The following is a 22,480-nucleotide window of genomic DNA, read 5'->3' on the forward strand; positions in this document are numbered from 1 at the left end:
GACGAATATCAACGTTGTGGAATATTCCACTAAAAGACGATTTTCATAGAATGCTCCAGAATGAGCTGTTTTTTATATCAAATTTTTTTTTCTAACTGCTCTGAAACGGAAACGACGCGATAAAAAAACAATCTGCCTTCACAGCACTGACTGGAAAATAGTATTTGATAATGCGATGGGCAGATTAGACACATAGCCATAATTTAAAACATAGATTAGGCGATATTAACGTTAACATTGGCGCCGATGGTGGCATTCAGCCGGTAAAACGGAAAACCAGGCGTGGCGCTCAAAGTGTTAAAGGTTTAGCCATAACGTTACCTTGGCTAAAGTTGGGGCTATTCATAATGCAGCAATAATGGCTGCAGACCTGCAAGCAAAGTACAGCAAGTTGGCAAAGGAGTATTCCAACGCAAATCACATTTTCACCAGTAACGTTAGTCTTGCATCTCCCGGTAGCTAATGAACGGACTCGGAGTAATGCCTTGCTGCTATGGGTAATAATAATATGCTGATGTTATTGTCAGTGTAACACTAACTATATAACGTTAATGCCACAAAACGAATGCCTTGTTAATCATAAGTAGTTACTTTGATGCAGTAGCTTGTGTGTGTGTGTGGGGGACGGCGGGCGTTGTGCAGGTAGGTCGCGAGTGAACTTTTTTTTTTTGCCTTTTGACGCTACACAAATTGATGGGTATTTATCGGCGACTGCTATCGGCACATTTGAGCTTATCGGCCGATAGTCCGATAGCAGTCAACAAGGCACTTATCGGCCGATACCGATACCCGACCGATATATCGGTGCACCCCTAGCAGTAACTAATTGTACTTGTAGGGCCGTCAACAAATATTCTATATTGAAATTAACAATATACCGGTACTCGTTATCACCATACATAACGCTTATATTGAAACACGTTGACATTAGGGCCGTTCTTTCAACCTAAAAGTGCACTTTCTTCAACCTCGCACCTAAATTCCTTAGCAACCCGTGTTACCAAGTAAACAAATCACAGAACGATAGCGAGTTAGCCAGCCAGGTACCGACGTTAGCTCTCAGAACGATTAACCACGTTAGTTAGCCAGCAACCAGCCAGGTACAGACGTTAGCTCCCGGAACGATTAGCCACGTTAGTTAGCCAGCAAACAGGCAGGTACCGACGTTAGCCGTCAGAACAATTAGCCACGTTAGTTAGCCAGCAACCAGCCAGGTACAGACGTTAGCTCTCAGAACGATTAGCCACATTAGTTAGCCAGCAACCAGCCAGGCAGAGACGTTAGCTCCCGGAACAATTAGCCACGTTTAGGCCTGCCACGATAACACATTTTGCTGGGCGATTAATTGCCCCCGAAAATATCGCGATAAGCGATATTATTGCGACCGGTTAGAGAATTTTTTTGAGAAATTTATTTCCCAAAACTTTTATTTTGAAGCCCACCGCTCCGTCTTTTCCGGTGTTTAAGACTTTTATTTTGAAGCCCACCGACCGGACCGGAAGTATTGTTGTGATTATCCTAGCCGACAACTTGTCTCGTCCGGTTGTGTTTTTTAGTTTTAACGTTAGCTACTAACGTTAGATGCAGCTACTACAGGCAATCAACGATGAGGAGGAAGCGTCAAAGCAGTATATAATAGAATAGCTGTGGTGCGTAGGCACTGCAGCACGACTCGAAAACGACCAGTTATAATAAATTAATTCATGTTTAACTTGTCCCCGTCTCCAGTCCTTTGACTAGCCCCACCCGTTCATTGTAAACAATGATGCATGTAATTGTATTAACGTTATTCTGTGTTATTCTAACGTTACACTACAAATAACGCTACTTGGTTAAAAGGAGCAACACTATTGAGAAATGTAGTTAAGCTATATGTGGCGTTGCTACTGCCCCACGGAGCTCCCGTGCTGTGCTCTGTAGTAACGCCAGCGGCCAACCCACACGGAGAGAGACTGCAAGGGGCACTGGTTCCGCCTCATTAAAACAAACGCGCAAATAGCAATTAATCGCGCCCGTCAAAATCATTGCATTCATTTTAATTATCGCGGCAATTAATCGATTTATTGCTTATCGCGGCAGGCCTAGCCACGTTAGTTAGCCAGCAACCAGCCAGGCAGAGACGTTAGCTCCCAGAACGATTAGCCACGTTGTTAGCCAGCAACCAGCCAAGCAGAGACGTTAGCTCCCGGAACGATTAGCCACATTAGTTAGCCAGCAACCAGCCAGGCAGAGACGTTAGATCCCGGAACGATTAGCCACGTTAGTTAGCCAGCAACCAGCCAGGCAGAGACGTTAGCTCCCGAAACGATTAGCCACGTTAGTTAGCCAGCAACCAGCCAGGCAGAGACGTTAGCTCTCAGAACGATTAGCCACGTTAATTAGCCAGCAACCAGCCAGGCAGAGACGTTAGCTCCCGGAACGATTAGCCACGTTAGTTAGCCAGCAACCAGCCAGCCAGCCTGAGACGTTAGCTCTCAGAACGATTAGCCACATTAGTTAGCCAGCAACCAGCCAGGCAGAGACGTTAGCTCTCAGAACGATTAGCCACATTAGTTAGCCAGCAAAAAGCCAGGCAGAGACGTTAGCTCTCAGAACGATTAGCCACGTAACCCTCTGCTGGCGCGTGCTGTGCACTACAATCAACTCCGTGTCTGTAATAGCAGTCTGTGACGTCACGGTATTGAGAATCATACCGGCGGGATCTCGAAATATCCTGGTATACCGTAATACCGTCAAAGCCTAGTTAGCAGATAACTAACATTACAGTAGTTAATGTTTTAGTGCAACGTGGGTATACAGGACTCAAGTTTCAAGTACGTAGACAAAAGTGTTCAATATACAATGCAGAGTAGAAAAGTAACTGAGTTACAATACAATATACTATACAGTACAATGCAGAAATGGGATGAGGTACAATTTAGGTACAATTTACAGTAAGGTGTAATGAGGTATGAGTTGTAGTGCAAATTCTTTACCAATAAATATAAAGTGTGTTAAAGTGTCTAAAGTGAGTAGTTTAAAGTGAGTGTGTACGTGTGGATGTGTGTGCTGTGAGTGTATTTGATGGTTGTTTCATAGTGTTATTGTCATTTAGCATCCTGATGGCCTGAGGATAGAAGCTTCTTCGGAGTCTCTCTGTGCTTGCCATGAGACTGGCGAGGATGCAAAGTATGTTAGACTATTGGAACTGCTGCTCGCAGAGTTTTTGTTGAAAATAGAAGCAGACTCGAGATGAGTTGTTAGAGCTGGTCCACGCTGCGGGTCTATTATGAAATGACAATTGCGAAGCAGCCCAGCGCACACACATACACATTATTCTGCGAAGCAGCCCAGCGCACACACACCACATTATTCTGCGAAGCAGCCCAGCGCACACACATACACAACAACTGCAAAAAGTCAAGTTCCGTGGATATTATTGCAAGAGATAATTCATACATATTATGAAAAGCCAATCTGTTGTTTAGAATTTGGATGGGGGGGTAGAGAGTGTGATAAGTCTCTGCAGGAGAAAAGATTGTCAAAACGAAAAATTAAAGGATTGGGGATTTGTTCCATTTCATCTCGTTTGATACCGGATCATTACTAGAGGTCATGGTACCTTGAGAAAGCAGACTAGACCAGGGAAGATGAGAACAGAAAAACTGGGAAAGTGTTCCGTCTGACAAGCGGCCAGCTCGCATGAAAGATGAGGAGTTTCTCTTTACAATGACAATTTTCAATCTAGCTAAAAATCTATGATTTCCAGAAATCCCAGAACACCCCCCTCCCTCCCCCACCTCCACCCTCGCTCCTCACCATCTCTCGGGTCTCCTTGGTGAAGCTGAAGGTGTCCGAGAGGATGTCGATGTTGGTAGCTCTCTCCAGCTTGTCTCTGCGGTCGGTGGAGATGTTGAACTGCACGTGGTCCCCCTCCAGCAGGGTCACTTTGGACTTAGTGTCCTTCTCACCGAACAGCAGCTCCTTGTCGGTGAAGCCGATCCTGGCGCTGATACGGCCTGGTAGGGGGTCGTTCTGCAAGGTGGGAGAGAGTAGGTTCAGGTATATCCAATATCAAGACCAGGGTATGACTGAAGGGGGGCTTTTTTGGGGGCAATGAAATGATTTTAGTGAGAATTTCTCAGCATTTAGGGGGCAATTATATCAAAACTAAGGCCGGGCCGTTAACGGCGGACTCTTATCGCGCGATAAAAAATTAACGTTATTCTCAAAGTTGGGTCTGGGAGCCAATTACATTAGCTGATGTATACCTGGTCGAATTACTCTGTGTGTGCCTTTTGATTGGCTCCAACACATGCATTCTGCAAAGACCAGCCCCGATCTGCCTCCGATTGGCTCTGATCCATCATCACCCTGAAATTCGTCTAGCATCAACTTTCCGAATTGAAACGATAAATAAGCACAAAGTCTCATACTGGTTTCATAATACAATGTTTCCAAATGGACGTTTGGTTTAAACAAAGTGTATGCAGTGATGCTTTCCCAGCGGAACACAAGCTGCTTAATGTTACACAGGTATGTTATGCACGTTAATTAAGCTATGTAACGTTAGAGCACAGCTAACGTTAAGATAGCAGGAGCCGTCGGCCAACAAAGTTGTTTCAACAAATGTATTCACAAAATGGATTATCATTCAAACGTTATTGAAGCCTCCGGGCCGTGACCAGTAAGTAGGTAGTACTACTCAACCGCAGCAATGTGCGCTATGTGCCTTATATCATTATATGACGACACACCAGTACGCAATACTGTGGAGAGGTACAAGGTAGAGCCAAGTGCAAGCTTGGATCAGTGTCCACTGAAGTGGTGGTCAGACCAGTGACCACACTGCTGTCTATGGTAAGCTGGCCCACATTGCCCCGAAGTACTTGGGGACCCCTGCCTCAACTGTCCCATGCGAGAGACTGTTCTCTTTATCAGGCCATATTGTACAGAAAAGAGCTAGTTTGTCACCAGCCAATGTGAACAAGCTGGTCTGCCTGAGTGACTGGTGGAAGAAGGAGAAGTAGAGATTGGACTGATTGAGTAAAGCCATGTCACATAGCTACTGAGTGACTGTACTGGTAACATTATTTGTGTTCTGAATAAAACAATTTATTAAACACAAGTACATCTTATTGAACATTATTTTTTATATTTCATTACCAATTATCATAGCAAAACGGCTTTTTCATACAGTCTAATGCATTTTGGAAACGGGAGATGGGCTCATGGTGTAATGGGCCACCTGGCCTGAGAAACGTGGAGGAAAGAAAAACGAAGGACTTACTTCTGGTCATAATTTGGGTAGAACACATATTTTGAATGCCTTCGGCAGACTTCAAATGAGCCATTTTAATCTAGATTAACTCCAGGATTGCAGATAGATTCATCTATATTAAGAAAATAATCAAAACCTCTAATCAAAACCCTGAGCTATGAGAGAATTGGGACCCTCATTTAATAAACAATAATTCTGCCCTACTTTTTCCCCAGGGATATTTTTGGGAGCCATGCTCTTACTCGCGGGCATTTAACTCTTTAATTGCCAAACCCGAGATAAGTCGGGTTAACTCGCCAAGCGTTGGCTGCCAGACCTGAGATATCGGGTTTTGGTCGTTTATTCAATACTTTTATTCATTATTCATCCAGGGATCTCGGTGTTACCATAGGAAATTAGTCTGAGATCGCCAAAGTGCAATACCGGCCGCATCCTGCTAGACGGCAGTATAGAGCACCCTTTGAAACCTTATATCTTACCCTGCGTTACGTTAAAATCCCTCCGGGCGCAGTTTTCTGGTCAGGCAAGTCGCGCGGTTCGCCCGATCGCATTGAAGCGCGTCAAATGCCCCCGCGATGCATGTGTTGTGGTGGGTTATGTCGTGGACCAGATGGACATCAGATGGCGATCAAACAATTGGAATATTCTTTTTGGAATACCCCCGATCAGAGTTAAGGACTATCCGACGTCAATTCCAGCTTGATCGTGCAATGTTTTCATACCGATCCAGCTGATCAGTGCTTTTAGTGTTGAAAACGAATGCCGTTACTGGCAATCAAAGCATCAGAAACGACACGGAAACGCACAGTGAAAATATGTAATGGAAACCTGGCATGTTAGCTACAAGGCCAAGACTAATAGCTGGCCTAGCTGGCCTAGCTGGCATACTAAAATATGGTCTAAAATATATGTATGTTTTTATCGTTTTCTGCAGCTTTCTCCAGAACTTGATTTATAGCCCCAAATGCATTATATTGATGATCAAATACAGTTTGGTAGCGATCGGTGCCAGATAAAAAATTTCAACTGGAGGTACTTCTAGAAGTTACTACGTATCATCTGATGTTGATCGGATTGGCGGGGGGTCGTTTATAATTCCGTGGGCAACGTTATATCATTCACCTAGTGTGGGTCATATGATCATCAGAGCAGTTTATATGGAACACGTTAGAAAATAACGCTGGATCTTACCGTATCTTCCTCGCACCGTTGGACGATCAGCTTGGAGTAGACAGTTTTCGATTATGGGATGTTGATCTAGATCAGTGGTGCCAAACCAGTCGATCGCGATCGACAGGTAGATCGCGGGCTGGTTTCAAGTAGATCTCGATTAATAAAATTAGATTAACATTTTTTTTTTTTTTTTTTTGCAAAATCAACTCCGCCTCTCCTTGTTAACTACAACAAGCAATGCTGTTTGTTATTTAAGATTAGGTCGGACTCGGCACTGACAGATTTGTGTTCATTATGCTGCTTTTATAAAGCCTCAAATGACGGCTTACAATATACAATTTTGGCTGGTAGCTCTCGGCTAGGTGGTAAATTAAAAAGTAGATCTTGGTTCAAAAAAGGTTGGGGACCCCTGATCTAGATGAACCATTTCCAGGTTGTATAATACTATATACATCCAAATAACGTTGTTTATTGAGTTAGGGCGAGCGATTGATTATCCAGTGTGTCGAGATGGAGTCCGGCTAACGATCGCGAGTGCCCGGACGAAATATGGATGAGCACTTCCTGTTTGGCGCATCACTTCCTGTTGGCCGATCTGCCGATCAGCCACCAGATGGCGCTCTTGAACCGTTAGAGAGTTGAGATCAGCAGTATATCTCAGGTCCCCGGAGGAGAAATATAATTTTGATCACAGATTTTTGAAATATTGATATCAAAGACGTGTTACGGCGTCTTCGGCAGAATGAGCATGGCGGGCAATGACGAATTACAGCGTTTCCGGCGATTAAAGTGTTAAATCTCTTCCAGGTCGCCCCTCACGGCACCACGATCTAGGGCGCGGTAGTCATTCTGATCCGCCCTGTCTGGTAATTTTTTGGCGGAGGGACACCCATTTTTTTGACCATATTAGGACAGGGATTAAAGCAAAAAAAAATCTACTTTTTTTCAGGCCAAATCATTTTTTTTTATAGCGTTAACGTTTTAAGGGAGCCTACTTGTAGAGCCTACTGTCCTGACTATGACTATAGACCCTACTGTTGTAGTTGTTGTGCCAGGCAGGGAGGCTGTGTGCTGGAGAGCATGAATGCAAGTCTTGTGGCTAGCTTCTGATTGATGGCGAGCTAGCACCCCTTTCCCATTACTTTGAACCATGAACTAAACGGCTTGTTATCATACAAACAAGGGACTAAACACGTTTCGCAATTATGCCACAACAACAATGGACAGTCTCCTCCCCACCGTTTGTATATATTTTTTACCACCAGCCCACCCCCTCCTAATGTACAGTCATTTCCTCATCATGTATACATTTACTGTTAGGATCTCTGGGTAACAGTACTGTATATTTGCATATCGTATATGTGACAAATGTAACAGTACTATATACCTGTAAGTCATGCATGTCCCTATGGCATAAATGGCATGATGTCATGCATGTTGTGTATGTCATAAATGTCACTGAATTTAAAATGGGGGACCCTGATGATGTAAACAAGACAAACATCTTTCTCTGGTCTGTATCCCCTTAACAATTGTGTGTATTGCTACTGGATTTACCAGATCCAGAGTGAATTAATGAATGAAAACTTTATTTAATACACAAGACCCTCTTCTTGGGACCAAGTAAGGTTTCGTCGATAATCCAATGTACAGTTACCCGCCGCCACCCAACCACCTCCAATGTACAGTCCCCCCACCCCACCTCCTCCAATGTACAGTTTCTTCGTCAAATGTATATACTTAGACTATTTTTGTATCACAAACAATACTGTATTTGTAAATCTGGTATGTCATAAATGTATAGATGTAGCAGTATTGTCTATCTGTATGTCATGTGTGTCATATATGTTATGATGAATTGAAAATGGGGGACCCTGATGTAAACAAGACGAAAGTATTTCTGGTATGCATCCCCTTAACACTTTGACTGCCAATCACGAGTTTTCTCGGGTTTATCGATTTTTTCGAATGGCGATCAGGAATTGGAATAATCCATTTGGATACGATCTTATCTCAGGTAAGGAATCTATATTACCAGGCTTAGGATAATCAGATCCGTTTTCACGGAGATATAAGCTTTTATGTGATTACGTGATATGGCTGTTTCACTGTGCGAGCGGTCAGTAACTAGGAGAATCGATTTTCAGCTTGCGGCACGAGCGTGCATGCGCACACATATACTATCGATAATCTTGCGTTTATTTTAAAACTATTCATAAATAGGCAGTAAAATGACAACGTTCTAAAATATTCCAGTAAAGGGCGATTATCATAGAACGTCTTATTTTTTCCGTGAAATAGAGTGCTTTTCAAAATGCTAGAAAACGGAAATGAACCGATAAAAAAACAATCTGCTTTGACAATGTTGACTGGAAAATGAGTCTTTGATAAGCGACGGGCAGATTAGACACATAGCCATAATTTAAAACATAGATTAGGCGATATTAACGCTAACATTGAAGTGGTGCTGGGCATTCAAGGGGGTAAAATGGAATTAAGCTTGGGCAATCAAAGTGTTAACAATTGTGTGTATTGAGCTGTACTGTATTGTACCCATTCTGCAATCTGTTAATAAAATGTTCAATCAATCAATATTTAACAGATTGCAGAATGGGTACAATACAGTATGGCTCAATACACACAATTGTTAAGGGGATGCAGACCAGAGAAAGACGTTTGTCTTGTTTACATCAGGGTCCCCCATTTTCAATTCATAGTGACATTTATGACATTGACATCATGACATTTATGGCATAGGGACATACAGGTATATAGTAATGTTACATTTGTGACATATGCCGTATATAGCCTAGTACTATTCTTACTATATTAAACTTTGGATTCATCTTTTGTGGTGGCTCAACATTATTCACACACGGAACGATGTGTTGGGGATAATGGTTCCGCACGGACCATATTGTTTGTTACATTGCTGTCTGCAAACTCGCTCAGAGTGTCAACATAGTGTTGACATTGAGTTGATGTTAGCTGCTAGCTGGCTACCCGAATCCACAACAGCCAGGCAGCCAACCGTACAAAATACAGTCTCAGCCAATCACATCGATTTGTACAGTTAGTTAGCTCCACTCCATTGCGAATTAAAAGTTAGCCAGCCAGGACAGCCCGTATTAGCAAGCTACAGTTGCTAGGTAGCTAACGTTAGCCACCCCGAAGATCTGATCGATAGCTAGCTAACGTTAGCCACAGCTTCAAAAACGAATTTCAATTATGTTATGAGCTATCAGCTAGCCAGCTAGATAACGTTAGACAACGCCTCGTATAGTAAACTAAAGTGAATAGTTTACTGGGCCATTGTTTAATGCTTCAGTGGTGTTTAAAAGAGGACATGCACGCTTGCTATCTTCGGTGCAAATGAGTCGGTCTGTGAGGGGGAGGGCACTGCGAGCAGCGTGTGCGTCAAGCTCACGTTTGATTGGGTCAAAATTCCCCTTTTCATGATATTTGATGGCTGATTGGCTAAATGTTCTTTCAATCTGTATGCATTTACAAATCATATTAGACCAGGTAGCCAATTCCGTCAGACTCCAAATCAAATTGACGAAAAAAAGAAGAAAAAAAAAAGACTGAAATCCATCTGGAGACGGAACGCTTTAATGCATATTAGGAAGACCCACCACCACAAGCACAGCAAGTATTAGTCTGCATATAATTTCTCTTTAATTTATTTATTTATATATTATATATATATAATTATTATAATTATAATGATTAAATAGAATAGTTTTCTATAGGCTTGCCGTGGTAGTCAGTGATACTGGTGTCATTCTGTGTTCAGGCATCCACTTGCCTACTGCCCCTTTAACAACTTATCCTTGATAAGTTTCAGTTTCCCTTCTAGAGAGAATTTAACTTCACGACGAGACTGAATACTAGAGAACAGATGCCATATTACAACAATGGCAGAAAATTATTTGGATTTAAACACAGTGGAGCTCAGATGATCTGTCCGGAAAACTATGTTTTATTTTTTTTATTTGATGAGCTGTGCCTGTGAGTCCGGCGGGCGTGATTACCAAACCTAGCCGCATTTCTGGCCAACGTCAGTTTCTACACTGGTTAAGCTTAGGCACTCTTTCGAAGTTGGTTAAGGTTAGAGTTTGTCTTAGAGCATGGCGATAGAACGCCAGGTAGTTTGCAAGCTGTTTGACGTGGAAATGGGCAAAGACACAGCTCGTCACGCTATTGGGAGCACATGTCACATGACCAGAAACGTCTGCCAGAAATGCGGCTAGGTTTGGTAATCACGCGTCCGGCGGGGGAGAATGTTGATGCGTTTGTTGCCGCGTGTGTGTCGGCGACGTGCGTGTGTTTCTTTCCATTGGTTTCATTTGGTTAACGTTATTGGGGCGAACAAGAAAACGAAAGAAAATTGTAATGACCCTGCAGCTGTTCCAATGTAAATGTGCCTTTCTCCGTGCACTTTCGCCGCTCTGAAGTCTGACTCCGTGTGCCCGGCCACGCACGCTGTTCTCGCACAGACCTCGCAAGTGCCTGGCCTGCATGTGCGACTCGCGTGTGTGCGCTGTGGGGCGTATTCGTCGTATGGCAGCATGTACCGCACCGTGACGGCCGTACCGTAAATTCACGACGAATACACGTACACCCCTAGCTGGCACTGAATGAGTTAATGAAGGGGTTTCATTTTTCCCCCTCCAAGCCCTTATTAAATGTCCCAGCTACCATGACAACAGAACATAAAAGCAAAATAGTATCTGAAAATAGAAGTGTCCAATAGAAATGAACAGGAGTGCCTTGTCAAATGCTAAAGGTTGCCAATGTTACAATATCATCCACAAGACTGAGATACCAGTGAAAAAAGAAAACAGACTGGCCTCTCATGGGTGTTATTGGACTCGTTAGGCTGTGGTAAGCCACAGACCTGGTTCTGTTTAGGCTGTGGTGAGCCACTGACCTGGTTCTTGGAGGGGACTTTGGGGATGACCTTGTTGACCGTGCCTTCAAACTGCTCAATGCTGATGTCCTCAAAGATGACAGTCCCCTGGGGAAGCAGCCTCACATCCGTGGCCACTTCCTTACTCTGAGGAGGCAAAAGAACATCATAGAGGCCAACTGCCCCGGGTCCTGTGCTCACACTGAACATCTAGCAAATTACTTAATTTGAGTGATCATTGGACTTGTGTCATGAATTGTGAAGGGTCAACTTTCAGATGCACAACCACGTTGGCCGTGTTGTACAACAACTCACGTTTCGGTCTTTAATGGTGAACTCCACATCATCGCCAGCCTGTAGAGCCTCCAGGTCACCTTTGAACTCGCTGTAGTGGAAAAATATCTCCTTCACGACATCAGCCCTCTCGATGAAACCAAAGGCCTCCTAAAAAAATAAATAAAAATTCAGCTTAGTGGCAAAAACAGTCAAGTTACCGATGACTATGACAACCATAGACTTCCAACCACGCCGTGTACCGATGTCTTTATTCATTGCACACATTGACAATGCCATCATGCAATATTTTCTCTTTTTTGGGGGGGGGTCGCCGATGAAATGTTCCTCTGCGTTCAGCCTGGGAGCGGGAGGCGAACCCGGGACGGCCGCATAGGTGTGCGAGGCACTATGCGGTGTGCCACTGGGGCGCCCTATATATATAATTTATTTATTATATATAATAATTGTGGGTGTTACTATGCTTTTTTTTTATATCTTTTTTTCCCCTCCTTTTTCCGATTTTTCTTCCATCCCACCCTTCCTGGTTGTTAGGCACTTTCCCCTACTGTTGGTCCGAGAGACCGGAGACCGTCACATGCTTTCCTCCAACGCATGTGCAGCCTGCCGGCAGGCCAGCCTGGCCGCGCAGATTCTCACTGGGAGTGAGAGTGTACTAAAAATGTTAAGCAAATTAACAAAGGGTAGATGATTTACAGAGATATTTGTAGATGCAGTACTGAATTTTGCCACCCGGACACATGCAATATGAATATAGAATATCAGGCCTATAAATTACCTAATTATGGCCAAACCATACATCTATGGATTGGGCCAAATCACCTTTCCAATGACTGAGTGAAATCTGGATTTAGTACCACCAGGTGCCCGGTATAGGGAAGCAAATACCGTGAATGAAATCTATTGTAAGTAGTAGTTACTTTTGTATAATGTCCATAGCTCAGAAATGTTTTACCGGATTGAGGCGCGTTTAGAAGTTCACAGAAAGGTAAATAAAAAATAATGTTGTATTTTATGGCAATAACATTGAGGTTTGTTCGACCCGTGAGATATACACGACAATCACGTAAAAAAAAAATTCACATCAAACGGCTGCAGCTTTGTCTGCGGCTGGTGTGAGCTGGGTAGTGTAATTTTGAGTCTCCTCTTTCTTAGGACTACAAAGATTTCATGACTGCTTTCCATCCTCTGGTCTTATTTATTATTAACTATCCAGTTAGTATTTATAGTGTAACGCTACTTAAAATCATTGAACTAACAACAAGAGAGGGAGGGAGAGGGAGACTCTCTCTTTTTTAATGGCCTAATATCACTACTTAAAGACAGGTGGTATGTGGTGGTACGGCTGAACCTTACCTTCGTGGCACACACCACACCCTGGCACCTCATCTGCTTCTTCTTCACCAGGTGAATGTTGTGAGCACTGACTGCACCAGTACTGAAAGGCCAGAATAGTAAACGGCAATGAAAAGGCCATCAAACATCCAACCTCATAAAAGTATTGAAACAACACTGTCGACACAACATGAGACTCACTGCTTGTTGGTCTCCATGTAAAAGCTGACTTTGTCCCCAGTGTCCAGATGGATGTTGCCCTCCACGTCGTCAGTGGTGTAGGTCAGGTAGAACACTTCCTGCGGACAGTCAGACGAGAGAGTTTCTAGCTTTGCCTGGAGGGTTATGAGACACACCCATTAATTTTCTAACCACATTTCAGGTTTGTCTTTGGAATCAAGTGCAAACGCAACCGATATGCACACACAATGACTATGAATCCCGTTTAAGCTAGTAATCTATAAAATCAAGCCACGTGCACCAAGGAGATATTGGACAGACATCTGAAGTCCTAAAGAAAGACAAATCTTATCTACAACATATCATGCACTAAAATCACTACCAGTCATGCCTTAGTGAAATATCTACATGTCATTTGATAAGTCTCTTACCCCGTTTCTCTCGTAACATACGCTGCCAGAGGGCAACTGGCCAGGGTTAGGGTTAGACTTTCCATCCAGGTGAGTTGGGATTGATGCGACAACCTACAGGATGGGGGAACCGCAAGGAAGCAGGCAGGGTTAGGAATGGCATGGGAGTGGCTTAACATACAGGTGACAGAGGGGTAGTTTTTTGGCCCAATTTGTGTTAACCAAAATGATTGGTTCACATGGAAACCTTTCCATATACCCAATGTGTTCTCAAAAGTTTGCTCAATTCTTTTTTTTTTTTTATCTACTTTTTCTCCCCATTTTTCTATTTTTCTCCCATCCCCAATTTCGTATTGTCCAATTTTACCCTCCCCTGTCTCGAACGTTGTTAGGCCATGCCTCCCACAAGCCGGCTGCAATGTGGACGATGCCTTGCATCATATGTCCCCTCCGGTACTCGAGGAGGCAGCCGTCGCATCTTTTCACCTGCACAGCGTGATCTCTCAGCGGCGAGGGTCTGCGTGGGAGGGACACGCCGCCCTCGTCGCTTCCTGATTCTACTGCACAGGCGCACCAACCGACCTGTAGGAGTCGCTGTCCACAACGTCCGATCCCCACCCACCAGCTTCCCACCCCCTAATACTGCCAATTGTATTAGTATGAACGACCAGCCAAGCTGGTAGCAACGCCGAGAGCTGGGCTCGAACCCAGCATCTCCTGCGTTGGTGGCGAGCGCCTTGCCCACTGTGCCACCTAGCCGCCCAAGTTAGCTCCAATTCTCAAGCTCATTATGTGCTTAAAATGTATGCACAAGAAATAGCCAGAGAACCTTATCAAAAAACAGAAATTATTTTTGTAATTATATATATATATATATATATACGAAAGCACATGAGGATGCATCTCTACATGAAAACATATAGGATGGAGCTCCATTATTGGGGAAAGCTTTCTGGTCCGACTTTCCCACAGAAGATTCTGCCCATAATACTACTGGAGTTACCATGATAACTTCAAAAACTTTAAGATTAGAATTAAATAAGGCAAACTGAGCTAAACTACCGTATATATATATATACACATACACACAAACACAAATCTCCTCCTCCATCATAGGCTATCTTAAAGGAAAACTCCAACATTTTGGGAAATTAGCTTATTTAACATCTTCCCTGGAGTTAGACAAGAAGATGCATACCTTTTTTGTCTCTGTGCGTGCATTTTAGCTTTGGGAATAGACGCTCCGTTAGCATAGCTTAGCTTCATCACTGGAAGTGGGGGAGGGTTAGAGCCTTACAGTGCCTTACAGTGTATTGCAAGGTCTGACATTGACCAAACTTGATATGCATGACCTTGGTGGGCTCTAGGTCAACTCCTGAAAAGGGGGTCAATGTCAGACCTTGCAATCAAAAGTTAGGGGCGCACTGAAATTATGGCAAGGGTTATTAGCCCCCTAACTTTTGATTGCAAAGTCTGACATTGACCCCCTTTTCAGGAGTTGACCTAGAGCCCACCAAGGTCATGCATACACTGTATAATACACTGTAAGGCACTGTAAGGCTCTAACCCTCCCCCACTTCCAGTGATGAAGCTAAGCTATGTTAACGGAGCGTCTATTCCCAAAGCTAAAATGCACGCACAGAGACAAAAAAGGTATGCATCTTCTTGTCTAACTCCAGGGAAGATGTTAAATAAGCTAATTTCCCAAAATGTTGGAGTTCCCCTTTAAGTTAGATTCGTTTTGGGCTGCTGTGCCATCCATCCATCCCTATGGCCCCAGGAATGAATACATCCACTGAGACGGGCCAAGTCTCATGTATCTCTGGATTTATATCACTGCATACCCCACTGCTCCAGCAGATAATTAAATTATACACAGCTGTAGCAGGTTGTGAAGGACAATAAACAGCTTCCCAAGTACCTAAACGGTGCCAGCCAAATTTTTGTCCTGCACAAGATTATAATCAAAGAGCCTCACAAATAAAACAGTTGATTGGTTGACTAACAGAATATTACAATGCCCTAACCAAATATTTGCTGAAGCAACATCTTCCAATTAGAACAATTACTGCACAGACAGTTGAAATGGCCAATTTTCAAATGTTACACAGCGAAAACAATCGCTCAGACTTGTGTACAAAGGCATGACATTTGTAATGAGTTATCAAATGAGTCAATACACAATTTTTTGTGTTCATTTGAAAATCAGCCTTCATAAGCAGCACATAGATGATCAACCTAGCAAGCGGTTACTTAAGATCACTAGGTGATATTACTGCTTAGACATGTTACAACTCTGAATACCAGACAACATGCATGTCAAGCCCATTGTAAATCCTGATGGCAAGAAATATTGTAGTTTTCATTACCAAGATCTGACACCAACAGAACACTGGGAATGTTCTTGGAATAGACTCAAAATGGGACTTTTGTTTTAGGACAAAACCGAAAAACGATGGGATAAGATTTACAATGAGCTTGAAAAATACATCCTGGAATAAAAACACTCAAATCTTGACAAACTGGTGGGGCACACAGACATTGAGGTGACACAAGACATGAACAGAACCGAAAATAAAAATGGTGTTCCTTAACTGGATGAATATAACCATGCAGCACAGTAAAGGGAGAGGCGTGCGAGTCTCGTCCCACCTGGCCCGAGATACGCTCCTCTGGCAGCACCTCTGGCTTCATCTTAAGCAGCTTCACTGCTATGGGTTTGCCAGTGCGCCTGTCTGAGGACACCTCAAACTCTACATCATCTGTGAGGAGAGACCAGACACAGGGAGGCAAAGAGAGAGCATGTTAGATTAGCACCAACAGTGCTACAGCAGGACTGTGCGTTTATGAAATGCCGTCGACTACCTCAGGATATCCCAGCATAATCATTTCAACAGATATAAGTTCCAATGCGTAGTGTGGCCAAGTAATTTTTTTTGGATTGCCCTTCCCCTCCTCTTGGTAACAAATTGGCTATTGAAAGAACCATAGTAGTCAGTTTGAAATGTGAGCCATCATTCTTACCTTGATAAAGAAATCCTCTATTTTTCATAATCTTTTACCATTACAGAAACATTTCGTCATCGACTCCCATGCGTATCTGAAAATGTCTTAAACGCCACATAAGCTGAAGTCTCCATATTTGACTTAAATGCCATGCTGACATCTTCTGCATCACTTGTATTCTGATATGTTTTGCCACTGTGATTTATCCGAGGAAGAATTCCTTCTCTTCCTTTTTAGACACCGTATTAACCCCTTAAGCTAGAGATTTATTTCACGTCATAAATAAATCAATACAGTCCATATAAAAAAAATTGCGTTTCTGGGGCGGCTGGGTGGGCAAGGCGCTCGCCACTAACGCAGGAGATGCTGGTATCGAGCCCAGCTCTCGGTGTTGCTTGGCCGGCCGTCATACTAACACAATTGGCAGTGTTAAGAGGGTGGGAAAGCCGGTGGGTGGGGATTAGACGTTGTGGACAGCGACTCCTACAGAGCGGTTTGGTGACGCCTGTACAGCAGAAACGGGAAGTATCGGGGGCAGCGTGAGACTCCCACGCGTTACTCCTCGCCACTGAGAGTTCGAGCTGTCTGGTGAAAAGATGCGACAGGCTTCCTCCTCGTGTACCGGAGGAGACACGTGATGCAAGGCTTTTATCCTCACTACAGCAGACCAGTGGGAGGCATAGTCTAGCAACGTTCAAGACAGGGGAGGGGAGAATTGGAATTACGAAATTGGGATGGGAGAAAAAAATAGAAAAATAAGGAGAAAAAGTGGATAAAAAAAATTCATTTCTTTTTCAAATGTAGCCAAGAATAAAGACCCTATCAAAAGCGCAGTCCAAAGTGTATATTTTCAGCACTATATTCAGGGAACAATTTACTTTTTGGCTTACCAGCCAAGGTGGCTGGTAGATTAAAAAAAACTACCAGCCAAGCAGATTTTTTTACCCGCCAAAAATTTGAAATAGCTTTTTAGTATATCGCCATGTGTTATTATTATTACTATATATACAGGGCTCTACGCTAACCTTTTTCCCAGGGAGCACATGTGCTCCTAAATAAAATACAAAATTAGGAGCACACAATGAAATTTAGGAGCACAGTGACATTTTTTCAAGTAACAGTTTATTAAGAAACTATTTATTACATGCATATTATACTATGTGTGCATACTAAGGGTCAACATCTGTGCAATAGCACCAAAATCACACATTGGCCCATGCCTACTAGACGCAAAGGATATCGGTTGTCAAGCTGCTTTTGTATGTTGTACTGTTGTCACAATACCAACATTTTGACTTTGACACAGATAGGAAAGGCAACGGGTGCTTATTTTGTCCCGACTACATTTGTTTACCAATGATTTTAAGTATTAGCTAAATATGAGTTTATAAAAATCTGTGCATTGCATCGTAAACCGGATGATTTAGATGCAAGGAAATTACACAGTCATGAAATCGGTGTAGTCCTAAGAAAGAGACCCAGGGCTTTTGATGGATGTAGAAATAAATTAAAAAAAACGACACTACCCAGCTCACACCAGCCGCTGCCACTGTCAAAGCTGGTGAAAATATTCTATGCAAGGAATATTGTTGTTATTTTGTGATTATATCTCAGGGGTCAAACAAACCTGAATGTTATTGCCACATTATACAAAAGTAACTGTACTTACAGTAGATTTCATTCATGGTCTTTGCTGCCCTGTAACAGGCCAGCAAACTGTATGACTTTGCCATAATAAGGTAATTTATAGGCATGATATTCTGTATTTCAAATTGCATGTGTCCGGATGGCAAAATTCAGTACTGCATCTACAAAACCCCCTGTAAATCTGCCCTTTATTAATTTGCCTAGATTTTTCTGGGAAGACGGTGGCTCAGGAGGTAGAGCGGTCATCTGGCAATCTGGAGGTTACCGGTTCATTTCCCGCTCCTCCCGGCCAGCGTGTCCCTGAGCAAGACACTTAACCCCTAATTGCTCCCGATGAGCAGGTTGGCACCTTGCATGGTTGCCTACGCCGTCGGTGTGTGAATTAATGGGTAAAATGTGAGTAACAAATTGTAAAGCGCTTTGGATAAAAGCAGCCATTTAGTACAATTGATCTCAAGAAGGTGCTGAATGAGCTCAGTGGCAACTTCTCACATCTGATCAATGTTAGCATAGCAAGGTGTTATTCACCATCAAAGATTAAAAAAGATTATATTCTCCTTTGGTTCATTACAATTTATTCAAGCCTAGTAAGAGACAATATTTCTGACACTGGAAATACATTAATTGAGATCCATATGTCCCTAGATACCAAGAACATGCTAATGGGCCTTGTAGAAGTGGAGCAATCTTCCATTTACTTTATGTATGGATGCATGTACTTTTAGGCAAATCTTCAGAAAATATGGCTAGGGCTTAAGAGGTTAATACAGACTGTGTTGATCAATTTATGACGTGAAATTAATCTCAGCACGGTACAGGGCCCGTCGGGCTTAAGAGCAACTTTTCAGGAAGATAAATGCACCTCAAATGTGAGCCTGGTATTTTAGTCAGATGCTGTGACTTTCACGAGTTTATATGGTATTTTAAGACACACTATCCGATACAACAGAAGCATATGGCAGCGGTGAACTGTTATGAAATAAAGAAGGGCGTCTTGATTTTTGTATCGTTCCAAGAATGACTAGGTGCCCATGTCAAAAACACTGCCATGGTCCTTTAACACTTTCAGAGCCGGCCGTGTTTTCCTTTTTACCCCCTTGAATGCCCAGCACCACTTCAATGTTAGCGTTAATATCGCCTAATCTATGTTTAAATTATGGCTATGTGTCTAGTCTGCCCGTCGCATTATCAATGACCCATTTCCAGTAAACATTGTCAAAGCGGATTGTTTTTTTATCTGTTCATTTCAGCTTTATAACATTTTGAAAAGCCCTTGTTTTCACAGAAAAAAATAGGTTTTCCATGATAATCGCCATGTACTGTAATATTCTAGAACGTTGTCATTTGTCGGCCTATTTATGAATCGTTTTCAAATAAACGCTAGATTATCTATAGTATATGTGTACGTGTGCACGCTGGTGCCGCGCGCTGAAAATCGATTCTCTCAGTTCCTGATCGCTCTTACAGTCAAACAGCATATCACATTATAGGGGAAAAGCTTATATCTCCGTGAAAACGGGTCTGATTATCCCAAGACTGGTAACAGATTCCTTACCTGAGATCAGATGGTATCCAAATGGATTATTCCAATTCCTGATCGCCATTCGAAAAAATCAATCCTTTTATTGATCCCACGCGTATACTGTAAAACACAGTAACCACGTTGTTCCGAGGGTCCAGCATGAAGCTGATCGGCGCCGGTTACATGCGTGAGAAGTAAAACGTGGATTCCAGGTTTTTTTTCCTCATGCTTTTTCATTGAGTCCAATCCAAAAGGGTGAATTACCATCTGGGAGATGATAGGGGGCGCTTTTTTCACATCTGAGCACCTGGGGTGGCTGATTTACCAACGGTAGACTGGGTTGATGAAATATGAATTCAGATCGCTAATAAAAAAAAAAGAGAAAAAACGAATATTCTCGTGATGGGCATTCAACCCGCAGGCTGATAACCCGAGAAATCTCGGGTTGGGCATTCAAAGTGTTAAGGTATTACCGGTAAGTCAACTAAGATAGTTTCATTTAGTTTGTATTTTTTATGTCGAAGGAGTAATTTCCTAGTAACTTCTAAGGACACCTCTTGGCTTCAGTGTTCAACAATATCTTCTGCACAATTGCATTCATTTGCAGGAGAATAATGTGGGGAAAGCAATTGTCCATTAAATTGACTAAATTCAATTAGCCAAAATCATTTCTAGCCTAGGACGGTCCAAATGTTACAGGTGAAAAAGACGCCCCCGGGGAGCCCTCACCTCCTATCTTAAGCTCTTGCAGGTTGCCATTGTACTGGGAGCAGTGAAAGAACAGGCGTGCTTGTCGCTCAGAGCACTGAATGAAGCCATAGGAGGTCAACAGCTTCTCCACCACACCCGTCTCCCTGATGCCAGGCCCGGTGCCGTTGGCATAGGCAGTGTGCCCGTTGTTATGGAGCATGCCCGGGTCAAAGCTCATCTGGCCAGGAGGAGAGCAGAAAGTATTAATCATTTACACAATGGAAAATAGAAAACACAGATAACATTAACAAACCAAAAGAAAGATGAGGGCGTTTAAAATGTAGTCGGACAGACCATTACCACACAAACACTAGTATCTACTTCACTTCACTCAAACATGCAACGTACAGCATACAGAGAAGAACGCTCTGATAAACCCCATTAGATGCTTCTGGGGCTATCTGACCATCACCATGTGTCAGGTAAACCACGCCTGGACAGGTTTTCATTATGATTCAGACCATTCACAACGAATAAAAAAAGGCCAGTGTATGGTCATTTCTAGTTGGCTCAAGAGAATCATGCAGTGGGACACTTTCCACTCAGCTTTTCCCTCAGTGATATTAGTCCAGACACCTAAAGACTAACAGAATTAGCCAAACATGCAAATTCCTGTTCAAAACTAGATTAGATATTAAAGCAAAAACTGAGATTCCTCTCCAAAAACCAAACCATTAGGCAATACATCAATTAAGACCGACTTATCAAATCTAGTTAAAAGGCCTAAATTATAGGCACACTTCAACAAAACGACTCCAAAACCATGCCGTTAATATCAGTCACTTAAATACAACACTGCAGCACACAAGGCTTTCAGGTCAGTGTGGGCACAACTGCACATGCCCACTTACTGATCTCTGATACAAGGGCGTCCGCTTGTGTTTTTTACTGCCTGGGTGGGGGTGGCACGACATGGAGGAGCAGCGGGGGATAGACACGGGCGCGCTAGAGCGGGTGGGGCACGACATGGAGGAGGAGCGGGGGATAGACACGGGCCCACTAGAGGGAGTGGGGCCAGTGTTGCGTGCCACCGGAGGTTCAGAGGTTCCCCTCTCCATTGCTGACACTGGAGGCCGGACTCTGACACACTGGGGGGGAGGGGGCAACAGCTTTCAAAATAGTATATCTTTGCAGGAACTTACTGAAGACTTAACAGCTGGTGGAGAGTTTATTCATGTTCAAATAAAATCTCAGTATTCCAAGTCATTGAGTGCTTTCATTCAACACAAACCAGTAGTGAACAAAATGTGAGGGCAAGAGATATTACACTGTATTTGGCCACAATGAACCAGTGGGGATTTTCCATGTAGCACCAAACACAAAACCATGATGAAAAACTGACAGCTGAACAGTCTGGGGCTCACTTCCAGTGTAAACTTTGCATGGGTCACATTTACAGCTATAAATCAATGGCAATAATGATCATTGGTTTGCATCAGAACTCATTAAAAACATGAATGCATACACTCAGACCAGACCTGCTCCAATAGAGTAGGGAAATAAGACTGAGGAACTGAAAGAAATGACTGAACAAGTTCTTTCTACAGCCAAGTGAGGTGAAATGAAGTTTGAGATGTTGCTCATGTCATTATTGTCCGAGGTCAAGTAAGGCAAAAACCAGAATGAAGAGAATCAGAGGATGCAAGTGCAGATGACAGGTTAGATAAATAGGCATCTAAAATACACAGTAAGTTGATGATGGGTTATGAAGGGTCCCAGAGCAGCCTCATCTGTTAGCATTTGATGCTATTGCTAGTGAAGGACCTAACAGACCTAAGCATTTGGTTTTGGTGGTCCATAGGGCAATCTTAGGAATAGATCGATAACATTAAAATGCCAATTTACAAAGTAATGCATAACAAATAGCAAACGAGTGAAGGTGCGATTGTGAATTTGTCTGCAAACTGAGCCTCAGAGTAGAGTCAATTAGCATATTCTCAACAACCCAATCAGTCAAATTTTACTTCCAAGTTTGTATTTTACAGATTCAA

At 43.0% G+C, this 22,480-nt stretch overlaps 1 protein-coding gene across 9 annotated transcripts in view; it reads right to left on the reverse strand.

The window, feature by feature from the left end:
• csde1 (cold shock domain containing E1, RNA-binding) overlaps nucleotides 1-22,480 on the reverse strand; it is a 65,977-nt gene that overhangs the window by 38,686 nt on the left and 4,811 nt on the right. For 3 of the 9 annotated variants that reach the window (XM_084333715.1, XM_084333719.1, XM_084333711.1), the window contains 8 exons: nucleotides 20,469-20,667; nucleotides 16,160-16,326; nucleotides 13,586-13,678; nucleotides 13,175-13,309; nucleotides 12,996-13,085; nucleotides 11,661-11,789; nucleotides 11,367-11,492; nucleotides 3,799-4,014 (listed from right to left, as the gene is read on the reverse strand). In XM_084333715.1, the coding sequence (XP_084189841.1) occupies nucleotides 3,799-4,014; nucleotides 11,367-11,492; nucleotides 11,661-11,789; nucleotides 12,996-13,085; nucleotides 13,175-13,309; nucleotides 13,586-13,678; nucleotides 16,160-16,326; nucleotides 20,469-20,667 (1,155 nt within the window). The remainder of the gene's footprint in view (nucleotides 1-3,798; nucleotides 4,015-11,366; nucleotides 11,493-11,660; nucleotides 11,790-12,995; nucleotides 13,086-13,174; nucleotides 13,310-13,585; nucleotides 13,679-16,159; nucleotides 16,327-20,468; nucleotides 20,668-22,480) is intronic. The other 6 variants (XM_084333718.1, XM_084333717.1, XM_084333716.1 and 3 more) reach the window with 6 other exon arrangements.

Source organism: Notolepis coatsorum (assembly GCF_963971535.1).
Source record: "Notolepis coatsorum genome assembly, chromosome: 17".
NCBI classification, from domain to species: Eukaryota; Metazoa; Chordata; class Actinopteri; order Aulopiformes; family Paralepididae; genus Notolepis; species Notolepis coatsorum.